Source organism: Patiria miniata, unplaced genomic scaffold (genome assembly GCF_015706575.1).
Source record: "Patiria miniata isolate m_02_andy unplaced genomic scaffold, ASM1570657v1 HiC_scaffold_21, whole genome shotgun sequence".
Taxonomy (NCBI): Eukaryota; Metazoa; Echinodermata; class Asteroidea; order Valvatida; family Asterinidae; genus Patiria; species Patiria miniata.
The window spans coordinates 2,583,869-2,600,463 of NW_024037060.1; the positions used below are offsets into that span (position 1 = coordinate 2,583,869).

General features: G+C 38.8%; 1 protein-coding gene across 1 annotated transcript in view; it reads left to right on the forward strand.

The window, feature by feature from the left end:
* The window catches only part of LOC119729732 (guanine nucleotide-binding protein G(q) subunit alpha), a 37,307-nt gene extending 20,935 nt beyond the window's left edge, over positions 1-16,372 (forward strand). The window contains exons 4-7 of the mRNA XM_038202447.1: positions 4,788-4,916; positions 5,628-5,757; positions 7,950-8,103; positions 9,351-16,372. Of these exons, the coding sequence (XP_038058375.1) occupies positions 4,788-4,916; positions 5,628-5,757; positions 7,950-8,103; positions 9,351-9,541 (604 nt within the window). The 3' untranslated portion in view covers positions 9,542-16,372. The remainder of the gene's footprint in view (positions 1-4,787; positions 4,917-5,627; positions 5,758-7,949; positions 8,104-9,350) is intronic.
* The last annotated feature ends 223 nt before the right edge of the window (positions 16,373-16,595 follow it).

Sequence of the window (16,595 nt, forward strand, 5' to 3'; positions counted from 1 at the left end):
TGTGTTGTTTTTTTTTCTCAGTGTAATATCCACTGAGTGAGGTTTTTGAACATTCATCTTGGATTTTGACTGGTGTTGCTAATAGGAACATACAAATGCATGAAAAGCAAACAATCCTGTATGCCTGTTTATAGAAGCAGCGACTAGAGGTTCAACCCTGAGGTATCCCATAAAACCCTGTAGAATCTCACAAAACCTCAAAGTAAACCTGTAGAATCTCATAAAACCTCAAGGTAAACCTCAAGATAAAAACCTCAAGGTAAACTTCAAGGTGAACCTCTAGATAAAAACCTCTAGGTAAACCTTAAGGTGCACCTCTCGATAAAAAACCTCTAGGTAAACCTCAAGGTGCACCTCTAGATAAAAACCTCTAGGTAAACTTCAAGGTAAATTGCAAGGTAAACCTCAAGGTAAACCTTGAATTGCCACCTGTTTAATTTCACATTCTCCCTTAACCCTTCCCCTATTACCACCACCAACCTACCAGAAAGAATGAAACCTGTTGATTTTGTTAATTGACTTCTACTAAGGATAACTATTTGAGTTTTCTTTTTTATAGGGAAAAACCCATAGAGGAGCAAAATCAAAACAATTGAGAATCACAATTTACTGAATCGCATTGTGTTCATGTACATGTACATAATAAAAAAGAGATTCTACTTTAGAAAATCCAAGCCTGACATTAAAAAGAAATTAAAAAATGATTTACAATGTAGAAATGTGGGATTTGCAGTGCTCTTTTTGTTTTCAAAATGGGCAGGAAATGGGTCTAAATACAGCTGCAATCTGTTGCAATTTGGAGGAGGCTGTATGGGGATAATGCACAAGGTCAACCTGCCCCCCCCCCCCCCTCGCTGTAAATAGATGAAACGACCGTCGCTATATAGAGCCACGTTTCCCATGCGTCAGAGCGTTGACGTCAAACGAGCTGGAAGTAGGCAGACAAACGGTGGCGGTATATACACGCCGGTTGCCTTGGCTAGGTTGGCGGTCTGTTCAACCAGGCCTGGGTAACCATTGCCAGAAAAAAGGGGGAAAAAAAGACTTTCGTTTAGATTGATTGAATTGTTTGTTAGCCTTGGAAGTGACGGGAGGTTGAATAATTTATACAAAAATGAAAAGAAAAAACAAAAAAACAAATCAAAAAGTTACAAAAGTGAGAACAGGAAAAAACAAGAAGTGCAAATTGTTTTGACAGAATCTTGTTTTGGAAAAATTAAAACAAAATTAGGAAGAAAACAAAAAATTTAATAAGTGGGAAGAATTCAAAATAGAAACATACGCAGAATCACAAAAGGAAACAGTAACAGCAATTTCTTGATTAGCTTTTTGGGGGGGGGGTTCAGCTGTGGGAAATATTTTATTTTTGGACAGGGTTGGAAAATTGGAGTCATCACTGACTGCATTTGACGGAGCGACGCTGCGTAGGTTTTTATTATTTTATCTGCTCATCCCTGCCCCATGCATTTATTAAGGTCATGTGACACTCCTCTTCAGCCCGGGATATATTACTGGCCGGAGCCTGTTGTACGTGCAGTGTGTACATACTATGCACATGTAGCCCCATCAATATACAATGAGGGATGTACCATACATGTACAGGCACTCGCATGTCTGCATGCACTAACGGCCTGCTGCTTATTCGGTCTGCATTGCTCGTTGGTTCTGTCGCTGGCTGGCTGGCTGGCTGGCTGCGGCCATCACTAGGGCGCTGGTACTGGGCTGCTTCTAATTGCTGGCTCAAAGTCCAATCACTCTGACACATGCTCAGGGACGTGCTCAACAGTGCCATCCCCGGCACAGCTCTGTGATAATACAGGCGGGGATGGGTTTCTATAGGGAGGCTATAGAAAGAAACAAAATAGTGTTATGCAAGCGGCAGAAAATAAACCACAACAAATTTGCCATGATTAAAAGAAAATTCATCAGTGAGAAGATGATTTTGTTCTTACTGTAGATTAATTTCAAAAAGTCAAATTCTATATTTTTATCTGAATACATGTACATCTCTACTCGTATAAATTCACAAAATGAATCAAAGTCAATCAAATCATACTGCATGTAATTCATGTACAAATTAATAAGATTTCCTCTTGAATATCCAACCCTGCATGTAAATTATACATTAAAGCCACAACTTGAATAATGATAATTTTATGGGACACAAAATACAAAAATTCATAGCATTCTTTACATTTACAAATGTACATGTTACAGTGCATTCTGAACATGTTGACATAAATTTACTGGATGTACACAGTTGTTGAGACAAGGACATGTACAATTATGCGAGTACATGTACATATGTACATGTACGTTTTTGATTAAGGTTGCTAGACTTGTTTCAAGTATCACACATTTGGCAGATGTTGAAGTCATAGACATACATGTAATGTACCTGCGTGTACATGCACAGTACGCAAAGGGATGAGCAATAAATACCGGTACACGGATGCACATGTGCTACTTTCATATACATAATGATCATGTTACCGGTACATGTAATTTATGTAATATCAACAAATATAGACAACTTTCATTGTGGCACACAGTAATACATATTTGCTTAATACTACATGTATCTACATGTAATTGTGCATACAGTATGTAACTTAGGCGGGAAAAAATGTGTTTCCTATTACATTAGAAATTTTTTTTTGGATTTTTGTGTTGTAAATTTATACCAGAAAAAATAGGATGGGATGGTTGTCAATTAAATTTAAAAAAAATGTTTTTGCATGCATTTGTATTAGTCAACACATGAATCAATTGCACATTCTGCCTTTGCTGCTCTGTTTATAGGCTTCAGTGCACGGCCGGCTTTGCAAGACTGCACTGCCGACCATTTAACAAAAACTTAAATAAAAATGGTAAAAATTCCAGGATGGTGTCGGCTACAACTGGGTTGGGGACAGCACCTTGGGATGTTAGGGGAGAGGGAAGGGGAGTGGTTTGCATAGTGTGGTGAAGAGAACGTCACTAGCTACATACATACATGTACAAGTGTTCTTAAAATGTCAAACTTTTGTTAGGCCAAAAAAAATAAATAAGTCGGTCTGTGGTCAGCGCGCGCGTCGATTTTAATCATGCGCGCCGAGCTTTTTTTTTTCCAAAATGTTCCGCGGTAGCTCCAACAGCGCCCTCTATTTCCGCACCTCAATTTTTTTTAACCAAAGAGCACCAAGGAATGGGAATTTGCACAAAGGCGAATGATCGAAAGCACCAAGGCAAATTATGGAGGACACCAATGTACATGAGGACACCAAAAAAGCAAAATAGTACCTACCTTGTCTGTACAATCCAAGCTTGAAGAAAAAAAGAAAACAAGCAAAAAAAAAAAAAAAAAGCCGCGTGGCCGCGTCAATTCCGGAACTTTGGTCTGACCAGAGACCAAATATTTTTTTTTTGGCCTTATATGATCTTTTGGTACAAAATTTGGTTTGAAATTGATGTTGCAATTAACAAAGTTGAGAGAAAAGATTAATTTCACTCCGGCCCGAGAAAAAAAACCAAAAAAATTCCACCCGATCTGACATTTTCAATTGCTTTTTACGAGTTGGGTTCATTTGATGAAGTTATTATTTTTTGTTTGACGTCAAGAAACAAGATGTAGACAGTGTTACGAAAACAAGTAATGCCACAAAAAGTACGGTAGCTGAGAAAAAAATAAATAATAACAAACGAAACGGAATGTAAAGAAGGAAAAGAAACAGCAAATAACCAAAAAAAATAAAAATACAGAAAATCACAAAAAGGAGGGCATGCACTTAGTGAAAGGGTTCCCCAATGAGGTGAACAATAACATAACCAACAAAGCACATGTAAATTACAATAGACAAAACGATTATGTAGGTCAGGGACTGCAAAGCAAATCTAAACATTGTTGCTGAGAAGCATTCGGTCCCGTAAGTTGTTAAGTGCACACAATGTGTTCAGCATGAATAATTTTTTTTTTTTTGTACAATAGGTCTCTCTCAAAGACGGCCATCTCTGTAGGAGAACTGCAACTGTATTTTACGCACTCGAACACGCATAACGCAGTGTTGAAAATGTTCCAAACATGCACGCTTGTTGCTCGAAATGTGTTCGAAATATGACGCAGCCGATGCATGTTATATGCAAGTTGACGCTCAAAATGCCGATGCACGTGGCTGGTCTGTAGGAAATGACATCATTTGAGAGACCTATTACGAATGCTTGTGACTTGCTGTTAATTGGCTAAGAAAGTGGGGCTATTTTATTTTACACTTCCATATAAATTGACTTTTGATGAAATTTATGAGCATGATTTCTGGCATGTAACAGCTCTGCAAGTTTGACCCCTGGATTCAGCCTATCGAGCTGGCCAAGCTAAGCATTGATTGGGCAGACGTCAGCTTAGGCCGTGTGCGAATTATGTGGCTACGGCTAGGAATATCACACTAGTCAATGGGCAGTGGCCACAGCCGCTTCCATAGGCACGTGCGTAATTGCTAGCCACAGCCAAGCAATTTGGATGCGATCTTACATGTAGGACCAGTCACAAAGAGCAAGCAGGATGTGACACTCGTTCTTGTAACCCACGTTTGCTCAGTAAAATGTTTCGGTGCTTAGCAAAAATGGTGCGCATACATTGCAGCTGTACGAAACAAAGTATGAACTGCTGTACACATGGATTGCATACACTTTTATCAAACTCATCTTACGTGTAACTTGTGTCTCAGACGTAAGGGAAATTACTCCAATCAAGTAAAAACCTAAGAAAGTTGGCTTACTTTGTATTTTTTGTCTTCTGTTTTCTCCTGCAGCTACCTTTCCGATTTAAGGCGAATTGCTAATGCAAACTACGTTCCCACAGAACAAGATGTATTGAGAGTACGAGTGCCTACGACAGGCATCATCGAGTACCCATTCGATTTAGACTCCATTATTTTCAGGTAAGTATTTTGAGGCCATTTTTTTTGGCAACCATCTTTTGGCGGCCACCTTGTGGCACTCAATTTTTGGCGGCCACCTTGTGGCAGCCATCTTGTGGTGGCCATGTTTTGGCGACCATCTTTTGGCAGCCATCTTGTGGCAGCCTAAAAATGGCAGCCTAAAAATGGCGGCCTAAAAATGGCGGCCTAAAAATGGCGACCATCGTTTTGCAGCCAAGTGTTAGCCATTTGTGGTGGCCATTGTTTGCTGGCCATATTATGGGGACAATTTTATGGCAGCTAGTTTGTGGTGGCCATCTTGCAGCTTTTTTTTTTTTTTTATTGCAGTGGCCATGTTCTGCAGGCCATCTTGTGGCTGCTGTCTTCCTTTGTTAATTATATATTTTAGATTGCGTGAAGGAACTATAATGACGTCATTTTGGGCTATATACAGGCGTGATACAGAACTTATTGACGTCAATTTACATTTTGCTATAATTAGATGATGCCACTTCAAATGTGTAATTTTAAGATTGAAGTAAAGATACACAATTGCTTCAGTATACCGTTACTTGATATTTACTACTGTTTTTACACAAAAATGGTTTCCAAATGATGCCTTATTTGCTCAAAATATGGCATATTGCCAATTTCTTAAATTCTTGCCTTGGAAGCAATTATACAGATTAATTTAAATTGACCAGCATTGATGATCTGTTTTGCCCATTCCAGAATGGTCGACGTAGGAGGTCAGAGATCAGAGCGACGTAAGTGGATTCACTGCTTCGAGAACGTCACATCCATCATGTTCCTAGTCGCCTTAAGTGAATATGACCAAGTCTTGGTTGAATCAGATAGTGAGGTATATCCATATTGGCTTTCCTTAAACCATTTGTTAACCCCAATTTATGCCTGAAACCTTCCCTCGGTTTGTAAAGTCTGTCCCAAGGCAAAAATAGCTCATTGGGGTGGCGTTATCTCCGGTTGCCTTGGCATGAAACAAGTGAGAATGTTTCCGTTCCCCCTGGATGGGATGCTGGTCCATCGCAGGTTACTCCCCAGCTAATGCTGGGATCCATTTATACTCCTGGGTGGAGAGAGGCAAGTGGGGGTGAAGTGGCTGGCCCAAGAATGCTGGATTCGAACCCCTGACCTTCTGATAATGAGTTACAAACCCTAACCAGTGGACCACACTCCTGTTCTTGGAGTCCTCCTTAATTAACCCCAAATCAACCACCATGCTAGAGCCCCATTGGTACACTCTTTGTACTTTCAAGGGGCACCGAGCTCCATATAAAGACGACAGGGGCTGTTAATTGCCTTCTGCAATCCTGCAAAAATTCTTCGAAACTTCCTGGTGGATTTTGGAGGATCTCAAGAGATTTTTCGATGGAACGGTATGATGCTTCTCCCTGCTTTCGTGTCCAGTTGTGACCAACGTGGCCCCTACTTACAATTTGGCTGGCATAGCAGGCCAAACTGACCATCGCAGTGCAACATAACTTTCTGCTTTCCGATAAACACACGTTTCTATGCACATTTGTCTTATCTGAACACTGGTCTGCTGAAACAAACAAAACAACAACCCACATTTGGCCCTGGTAAGACTTCCTCAGCCAAAATTGTATCACTGTGCGACAGTTTTGAACAGTGCATAACAATTACTGTTATTGTATCACTGTGCGACAGTTTTGAACAGTGCATAACAATTAGTGTAATATTTGCTTTGCCTTTGTTGCAATTTTAAGGTTTCCCAAAACCTTAAAAGAAACGACGCGTCTTGAAAAAGCAAGTATTTTGTATGTCTACAGTGTTCTGAATAACTGAGGACAAATCTGGCTTCTGTTTGTGAACAGAGACATGCTGAGAATGGGCTTCATTATGATTTTGCATAGCTTTGTTTTTTTCTGTTTTGTTTTCTTTAAAAAACTCTGGATGACCATAATAAACGAAAGGTTTCCCCAGCATAAGAATAGTAACACTGCAGTTTCAACCCCCTCCCCCCCCCCCCCCCCCGGGACTGCAAAGCCATTGTCGCGACACAAACTTTGTTTTTCCTATTGAGGCATTCATCTCTACTTTAGTCCTTACTCTGTGCGACTTTTTGCTGAACACTTCTGACCCTTTTTCACACCGTAAATCTCCAAAACCCTCACTTGTTCAGGAACCCACTTGCACACTGTTGGTCCATATTGCTGTGCAAGGCAAATTCGTTATGATAACAGCGAACCTCACAATGAACATTCAATTGTTGACATCATGAAAATCCATTTGCATTTGCTTTCGCTTTCGCGTAAAGTATGAAGAGGCTTTTAAGCAGTAGAGACTCGACCAATCCTCCAAAACTTCTCTCCACGATAAATTAATGAAGTACGAACAGTCCTTAAAAGTTTTGATATTTCATATGATTTACTCGGCCATTTATTGCATGCAGAGTCTTAGGTCACGTCCTAATAGACTGCTGCATTTGGCCCTGCCAAGTGCGCACTATGGTCAACAACACGTGCGCCTCCCCGATCAGGCATGCAACTTTTCCTCGGATCCGCTGATTTCCTTGTTTTTTACTTCTCATGAATGCCATTACAAATTGAAAAACACTGTACTAAGTCTTGTGTGGTTTGGAATTTCCTTGTTCTTTCTAAATTTCCAGTTGCGTGCGCATCATACACCAGGCATCAGCAGATTTCCGTGCCATTAAAAATTGAAAAACACTGTGTCAAAGTCTTGTAAAGTTTCGAATTTCCTCTTTTTTTGGTCACTTCCCAGTTGTATGCCTGATACATGCGTGCATCACACGCCAGACTTTGCTGGACATGTGTGGGATATTAGTCATGGCTGTGATTGGCCAATACCATGGGGAGGGGCTTAATTGATAGCTCCACTGCTTGGCTATGGCTGGCTCCAACAGGTATCTATGGGAAGCGGCTTCAGCTGTTTTCCATACTTAGCCGTAGCCATATTAGCCGTAGCCATGTTAGCCGTAGCCAAGTCATTTCAGATTTAGTCTCATACTGATTGTTTTGTTACAATTTGTGTTCCTGTCCTCTCTTACAGAATCGGATGGAGGAGAGCAAAGCGTTGTTTAGGACAATTATCACATATCCCTGGTTCCAGAACTCATCGGTTATCCTGTTCCTCAACAAGAAAGACCTACTGGAGGAGAAGATCATGCACTCACATCTCGTAGATTACTTCCCAGAGTTTGACGGTGAGAACTCTCTTAATTTAACCCCAACTCCCTCAGGTGTGTGCCAAAAAAAAATCATATTTGAAATTGGAGGTTTCAGGACTGTTCAGGGGTGTGTATCGGAACTGGATACCCGAGGAGCTGACAGCTGATGTCAGGAACCGGTTCCGGATTATGGGATGGGTACCCGTAACTAACATCACTGATTCTGACAGACGGGCGTGTCTCAATGCAAGAATGTAACTGGGGCGTTGCGGTGATGTTTGCCGCCGCTCCCGTGCCGGCTCGGACTAGCCAATGGGCGTGACTACACTTCACTTGGGTTTCTTTTACGGGTACCCCGGGTACTCACGTTTCACCTAATAGGGTACCTGGTTCCCATATGACCCATAAATGCACACCAAAAAAAAACTGGTGTGGTATGAAATTTGGACTGCTGTTAAAATCTGGTCTCTTTACCTTATATGGACTTAAACCCTCACACATCCTGTCACTGTCCCAGGTATCTTCACTTACTCATGCGCATTACAACCAACGAGTCTGTATTTCATAGAGTCCAAATTATACACTACATCGGTTCACACTTCGCTCAAATGCGAAAGCGAGCGCGACTTTGTGACGTCTCTGCTAGTATTCGTGCTGCAAATTTCGCAAAAGTTGAACACATTTCAACTCTGGTGAATTTGGTAGGGAATGTCTTCTGAAGTCTGATTCCCTTCTCATTCGCATTCATGTGAAGTATAGGCATGATAGCTTTTTTTTTGATAGGCTTTCCAATTTTCTTCTCCTTTCATTTTTTTAAATTATAAATACCTGAGACTGTTTACCAATTCCTATTGATCAAGAGCCTGTCACGTGGGTGGTTTTGAACCGCCGGTAAAACACTGCTGTGTTCTGCCCAACATCACATTAATTCTGCACCACTTTGTGCACATTCAGAATAAACTTTGCGTACTTCGCGTTATACATGTACGTGCGAGAACAAGTACGCGTGAGCAGTTTGTGTCCTCTATGGGACTCTCAAATGTGTTCAAAAAGCGCCCATAACATAAGCACTGTATACTCATTGCTGTCTGGGGCTTTTTGTAAAAATTCACGAGCTTACTGGAGTGGGACTCGAACCCACGACCTACTGCCTACTGCCTACTAGTGAGAAGTTCTCCATTTCATGGAGACTGAAGGCAGTAAGCACAGCTAGAATCTTAAACTATTGTTTTCTGACTTCTTCTCACCTTCTCTCCTGCCAACTCCCCCCCCCCCCCCCACAGGTCCACAGCGTGATGCCCAGGCAGCCAGGGAATTTATCCTGAAGATGTTCGTGGAGCTGAACCCAGACAGCGATAAGATCATCTATTCCCATTTTACCTGCGCCACCGACACGGAGAATATTCGCTTTGTGTTTGCGGCCGTCAAGGATACCATCCTCCAGTTGAATCTCAAGGAGTACAACCTGGTGTAGTGTTTTAGAGTGAGAGCGAGGGAGAGAGAGCGTGATTTGTTGTCCACCGGCCGACCCAGTGTGAGCCGTCATCTCACCCAGAGGCCGGGGGGTCCTAGCCACGTAGCCTTTTGTTGTATTTTCAATCACGCTAGCCATTTTTTCTACGACTGTTGTTACAACGTAACACGTCACCGAATGACTGTCACGAATGTGTAAAAGTTGCAGTCTTGCGTACATGAACGGTGAAAACACACTAGGGCAACACTTTCGTGCGGATTTTAAAAAAAAACATTTTTTGTCTTGGAAGTTTTCTTTGTTTTTTAACAGTGAGGGAGTGAGAGAAATTGTCACCAAAAAAAGGATAACATTTTGGGGACCGTTTTCAGACTTTTTTTAAAACAACGTGCCGGCACGTTTTGGACTTTCTGGAAAAAGTTGTTCAGTAAAAGAAAAAAAAAGTAAAAGCAACTGGCATCAAGAAGAGCAGGTCTTTATTGATTTATTCAACTGGAAGTTCAAGCGTGAGGAAGTTGTTGCTGATTGTGTGGAATTTTTTTTTTCCTTTTTGGGGGAAAAAACCCCAAATCAAAACACCGGACACCACCAGCACAGAACCGGTTCCCACCATTCTTTTGGCCGGTTCCCTGCATCATGTACGCAGCAGCTGCCCATGGGACACTGGCATTTTTTTCTGGACAGTGTCCTTATTTGGACATTTTTAAAACAAAAAGAAATAAAAACGATGACGCCCGCAATTTGGTGCTGCATGCAGCCCCCGCCGCGGAACCACTAGCTGTCTCATATTGGTACACTTTGATTGAAAGCTCTGCATTTTCAATGTTAGGAAAACATTCACACACACACAAAAAACCCAAAAGGAAAAAGGAAGAAAAAGAATAGATATATGTACCCGAGTCAGAAACCAGACAGCTTGCTGGACGTCAGACTTTTTATCGATATTCCCTGGATGATGTCTACAAATATCAGTACAGTGGAGATACTCAGTTTCATCTCTTGTTTTTTTTTGTCCAAATGTTTAATATTTAAGTAATTTTCTTTTATATATATATATATATTTAAAAAAACTGAAAATATTTTACTTCTGTGATACTAGTTTATCTTCTGATTAATGGCAATTGTTTTTTTGGTTTTTTTTTTGGTTTTTTTTTTAGCAAGGAATCAGCAGACGATCTTCGTTTTTGTTTCCATTGATACTGCCACACACGCCCATTGGGCAAGTTGTGACCTCAAATGACCTCAAATGACCTTGAGGTCAGGGGTCAGAATTGGTATGTGGTTGACATTTGTGTGTCAGGCTCACTTGCCAGTGTACAAAAGAAAAAAACAAAATTGTTACTAACGCCTTTTAATTGCATAGTGCTGTTTTATTGTTTAGCTGACGCATGGAAATCGAGTTGTTCGTTTTGTTTGACAACTCCGTCGAAAGTCGAACTGATGCAATTTTTAAGAAAATGGGAAATGGGATCCAGCGGAGGAATTGACAGAATTAACGTAAGCTTCCGGCAAAACCTTTGTGGAGGATAGACACGCAAACAAACAAACCAGAATCACACGGGCAATGGTGAAGAAAAAAAATCCAGTATTTCATAGACGTTTTTAAGATGAATTGGGTTTGGCCAAACCATTAGTGTCTTACAGCTAAAAAAAAAACACAGAAAAATACACAAAAGTATTGCAAGTTCACATAAAGCGAAATAACACAGTCTTTTTTTTGTTAATTATTATAAAATACACCCTGTTAGACCACCTTGTGTCAATTTTGGGAAGGGGGGGGGGGTGGGGGTGGTTATATTGAATATATAGGGAAACCGGGTAGTGTTGTATTGTCGCTAGGATTCTTGTAGGTTTATTAGTGGTGCTAGATTTCATCCAATTGGTGGTCTGTGTTGAATCATAAATGAAAAAAAAATATTGTAATTGTGTTGGCATAACATACAGTGAGAGAGATAAGATGAAAACGAATAAAATGTTTTAGGCACTAAGATATGTACTCTTCGTCAAATTTCGTTAACCATATTTTTTTTTTTAATCACAATCTCGGTGTTGATATTGATAATGTTAATATTAATGGAATGGAAGTGAAAACAAAAAAAATGGTGTTTTACCATGACAACGATGGCCACCCTTTACAGGTTGACCTTTTTTTCTAATGTTGATAATGTCCTTGCTCTTGGGGGTTAGTCATTTCGGGGAAACTTGTTGAATATTCAACATTTGTTCACCGCTCATTTTAGCTCAATATTTTTATTATTTGTTTTTTAAAATTGATGTGAACTTCCCCTCTCACTTTTTGGAGTGGGCCCATTTTTATGGAATGAATGTTATTTGTTTGAAAATTGAAATGCACAAATGCCTACTCATTTAAAATTGTAAGTACTAGCCTATTTATTAAATTTGTTTTTAGTGTTGTTCCATTTTTTTTTTTTTTTTGGTTTTTTTTTTTTTTAAATTAATGATACAATGAATCCCTTGCCATAATGCCGCAACTGTGGGGCTCCTCTCCCCTCCCCTTCCGAAGAAAAAGAATAAATAAAGAAACGACAGACACAGACGGAAAAATGCGCTCAACGCCGGACTAGTAATCATGACAATAATAGCCATTAAAATATTTAGCTACAGATTATTATGAAAACAAATTAATTGCTGTATAGATCTGTAATTTGGGTTACAAACACGTGAAAACGACAAAGTGTAGGATACTGGTGCCGTTAATCAATGTAGTCAGTTTAAGGCAAGCAGCGAGGATTTGAAGTTTGTTTCCGAACTATCCCCACGCAGCCTTAATGTCTGTTCATTGTATTCATTTGTTTTAAAAAAGAAAAAAAAAGTGCTGGCAGATTTTGAATTTTTTGAAAAAAAAGTTTAAAAGTAAATAAAAACCTTCAAAGGGACCAAACCAAAAAAAAAAAAGTTAAAAAAATTATTTAAAAAACAAATTGCCGATTTTGAAGGCAGGTATGCATACGTTGATGAATTTAAACAAAACCTTGCAAACTATGTATAAGTAAATGTAAACAAGAATCGGACACGATCGTCGTCACAACAAAAAACTGCCCTTCACTACTTCTGTCATAAACACATACAATAGATTTAGATCCGATGAAGAATAACAGGCCTTTTTAAATTGGTCCATGCATGTATTACTGTACAGTTGGTGTATAACTTAAGATTAGTAGTTAATAAGGATTAAAATTAAAAAAAAAAAATAGAAAAAAAAAGATGTCGTTTATTTAGAAGTGCACTGCTGTCTGCCTGGCCTAAAACATGAGTTTTGGGGTCCCTGGTTTTGTTTCTTGTACTGTGTGTTGCTATTTAAAAAAAAATCATATGTATATAAATAAATATGGACCCATATGTATTTATATATGTATCATCATTTGGCATCAAAGGATGTGAGTATATATATCTATGCCTTGAACGATTACACTGTTTTTAGTCCAAGACAAAAATGTGGTTTTTTTGGTTGTGTATATTCCGCACTTGAATAAGTTCACAAACAATTTTGTCTTCATGTGTGGAGTATTGAAGGGGCATAGGTCACATCCCAGTGCTTGATGTTAAACATGAATGAATCCCACAGATTGTTAACCAATACTTAAATCAGTACTATGCAGAACTGAACGATAGTTGAAATTGAATTTTTGGTTGAAGGGGGGGGGGGGCAAAAAGGTGGGGGAGATACTGAGGTTGAACGGTTACACCAAATTCGTCCAACTCATTTACAAAGCAATCCACTTTTAAGTTTTTTCTTACGGATGGGGTGCTTGAAAGAGTAAAATCAGGTGAAAGTTTGAAAGAAAGAAGAAAAAAAAATCTTGCGCTGGTCTCACTTCTGATCCCCCAATCTCGTAAGGTTGCTCATTTGTTTTGATATCAGAGCAAAAGCTTAACAGAAATGATGTAGGAAAAGGGAAGAATATCTGATCGGAAATTTGTCGGAGTTCCATACTGCGATGGCGTTGAAAAGATCCGAATCGCAACCACACAAAAACGAGCGTTGGTGAACATTTGTGCTTTTTGACTTCACTGAAATGAAAGGATTTTAGGTGATGTGTTAAAAGTTTGAGCAGTACTTGTGCAAACCCAAGACCAGGCCCCTTTCACTTTTTTTTTGTTTTTGTTTGTCTGCTTTACGGTTTTCTCTCAGTTACGTGCTTACTATGAAATAGGCCAGAATTTCTGGGGAATTTTTAAGGCAGATTTTTTGGATCATTAAGTGTGCAGTACTATGATGGTAGTTGGCAAGGGGACAAGTAAAAGCCGGTCTGAACCAGTTTGGTTTTAATCCCATGCAGTTGGAGCAGAATGATGCAATTTCTTAGTCTGGTACCTCTTTGTGCTACGTATGGAAAAGCATACCGATTGAGTTTGGATACTTATGCACACGGCCGCTGGCTGCCTGCCACTGCTAAATGTTGACTTGTTGAAACTGTCTGCCTTTAGTTAAGAACTTTGCCGAGCAATTCATTTCCCAATTGGTTGATTGTTAAGCAAGCGCATTACAGCTTTTGTCGAGGGTTTTCAAAAGAAACAAAAAAAGACGAGGGAAACAAAACAAGAATTTGCATAAATGCATGAATTCACAGGAATTGCTTTGCAAAAGTATGCAGCACCAACTTTAATTCTTGAGACGCTTTCCTTTCTTTTCCATCCACTGTCCCGTACTTGACATTTCAAACTCATAAAAATTGAACCCCGTACTTCCCAAAGAGTATTGTAAACCAGACGATAAAAAACTGGTGGCATTTTCTCTAGACCACCTTGTTTGTTGTGTTTTTTGGTTCCCTAAAAGTTGTCAAGAATCATTTATTTAAGCAGCTGTGCAGACTCTTTTTAAAAAAGTACAGTAAAAGGGGGGATGTTTGGGAACGTAACGTAAGATTTTACAATGTATATGTATATATTCATAGATACATGGTAAACTTTGATGGGTGGTTACGCGTTGATGTGTGTACACGTTGTAACACGGACGCTGTTTGATAATGCGTTATCCACCTTCACTTTTTTGGCAGCAGGGTTCATGTTGGGAATGTACTATTAAGAAATGTGAATGTTAGAACGTATTGCAGAAGTTGTACCGTAGGATTTGTCAAAAAAGAAACATTAAAAAAAATTTAAGCTGCCTGCTGTTGTCGAAGATATTAAAAAAAAAGTTATTGATATTTTTATTTTTATTTCTTTTTCTTTTTCTGCATGTCAGTTTTACAAGTTCAAGCATAGTAAGGTTGAAGGTACGTAGCAGCGATCACGGTTGTTTTTCGGAACAGTGTTTTCTTTTTTTCTTGTGGAAGTATAAGGTACGAGTTTGCAGACTTTTTGAAAGTGTATAGGTTTAATGTACACGAGCACATAAAGTACATAACAGTACACATCTTGAGAATTCATGTACTTTAAAAAAAAAAAAAATTGTGAAAATGAGTGTGAAGAATGCTTGTATAACTGTGGGGATGTTTCTTGCCAAAAATCTTTGGGAAGGGGAGGGGGGTGGTGATATTTAGCAACAGAAGGGGAGGAAACAAACTGACTTTTTCAGTATTTTTTGTTTTCTCTTTAGATTAAAGTATAATAATGAGTAATATTGTCGGATCTTAACTTGGTCTACATGTACCTTTTTAAGTTAACATTTGTACTGTTGTACCTGGTAAGTAATTCTAGTCTGTTGTAAAAGTGTGTGATCGGAGGAATCTTTTTAAGACAAAAAGGTGTTGAATATGTACTGTTTTAAATGCGTCTGGTCAGTTAAACCATGCCTTGGCTTTTTTGGAATCTCCTAAAAAGAATTTCATGGTCTTTTGTTCTTCTGATTTTTACTTTTAATTATTTTTTTTTACCACATCGTCCGAAGACTTGTACCTTAAAATTTGGTGCGTTTGAGGCACATTTATAGTGCTGTGTTCTAAGGGGCCATGTGGTAAAAAAAAATGTATTAAACCAAAATGTTCAAGTATTTTATGTTTTCTCGACCTGTTACCTTGGTAACTGCTCGGGGCGTTTGATTGTAAATTGTTGATGTAGGAAAAACCATTTTTTAGCGAAGCTACACTTGTGAAGGACTGATTGCAGTGTTGGGGCTAAGCTGTCGTAGCTATTCATAAAAAAAGAACACCACTTATTTATATTTGATCTGTAATTATGAAAAAAAAAAGATGATTAAATGTGCATTTTTTTGTCTGTTTTCACCCCAAGCTTTGAGTTTTATCCAAGAGAGAGGCATAAACTTCCTATAGACAGTCCAACTTACATACTTTTTGGTTGTATTTTGTTTTAAACCGTGGACAATAATATTTTTAGTTAATTAGCAGCTAACTTTTATTTCACGGCTGTTAATAATTATTTTTTTGTTAATTTAATGGTTCAATATCAGCATTGTTAGGTTTCAAGCTCATATCCCAGAACGTACTGTTGGCTATTCCGAGCGTTAAGAAATTGAAAGTTTGTAAAAATCCGATTTTGTTTTCTGATGGGAGACAAAAGAAAAGAAAAAAAATCATTATTTAGAATTGAATTTTTTGTCTATTGCCAGGTTTTAATGCTACGTTACATTCTTGTTGGTGCAATTATTTTGTGCTTATCTTCACTCACCTAGCTTTCTGTGATAAAAATTAAAAAAAAACTAAAAAAAAAAAATAATAATAATAATAATAATTAGTGTTTTTTGGAGAAAAAAAAAATAATGATGGCAGGTCTTTTAGATGATTGAGAGGAGACTTCACAATGTGATCATGTTATTTTTTATTGTTAATAGACTATTAACTATTGTACGTCCATATTTTTAAGTTCCTGTTGGCATGCATTGCTTGTCGTTATTAAAAGTCCTGCAGAAAATTGCACACAATAAATGAACTAATGGTCTTCTTCAAAAGACTAGTCGCCGTCATTTCATATGCTGGGAGTGATCAGTGTTTACATGCTTAAATGTTAAGGTACATAGGATCAGTTGTACTTCGTGCGTTGAAAGAAACAGAAATTGGTGGAATACCAAGGGTGCATGACAACTACATTCTGTTGCTTATGTTTTGTTGAAAACCACCTTTGGTGATTGTTTTCTTCC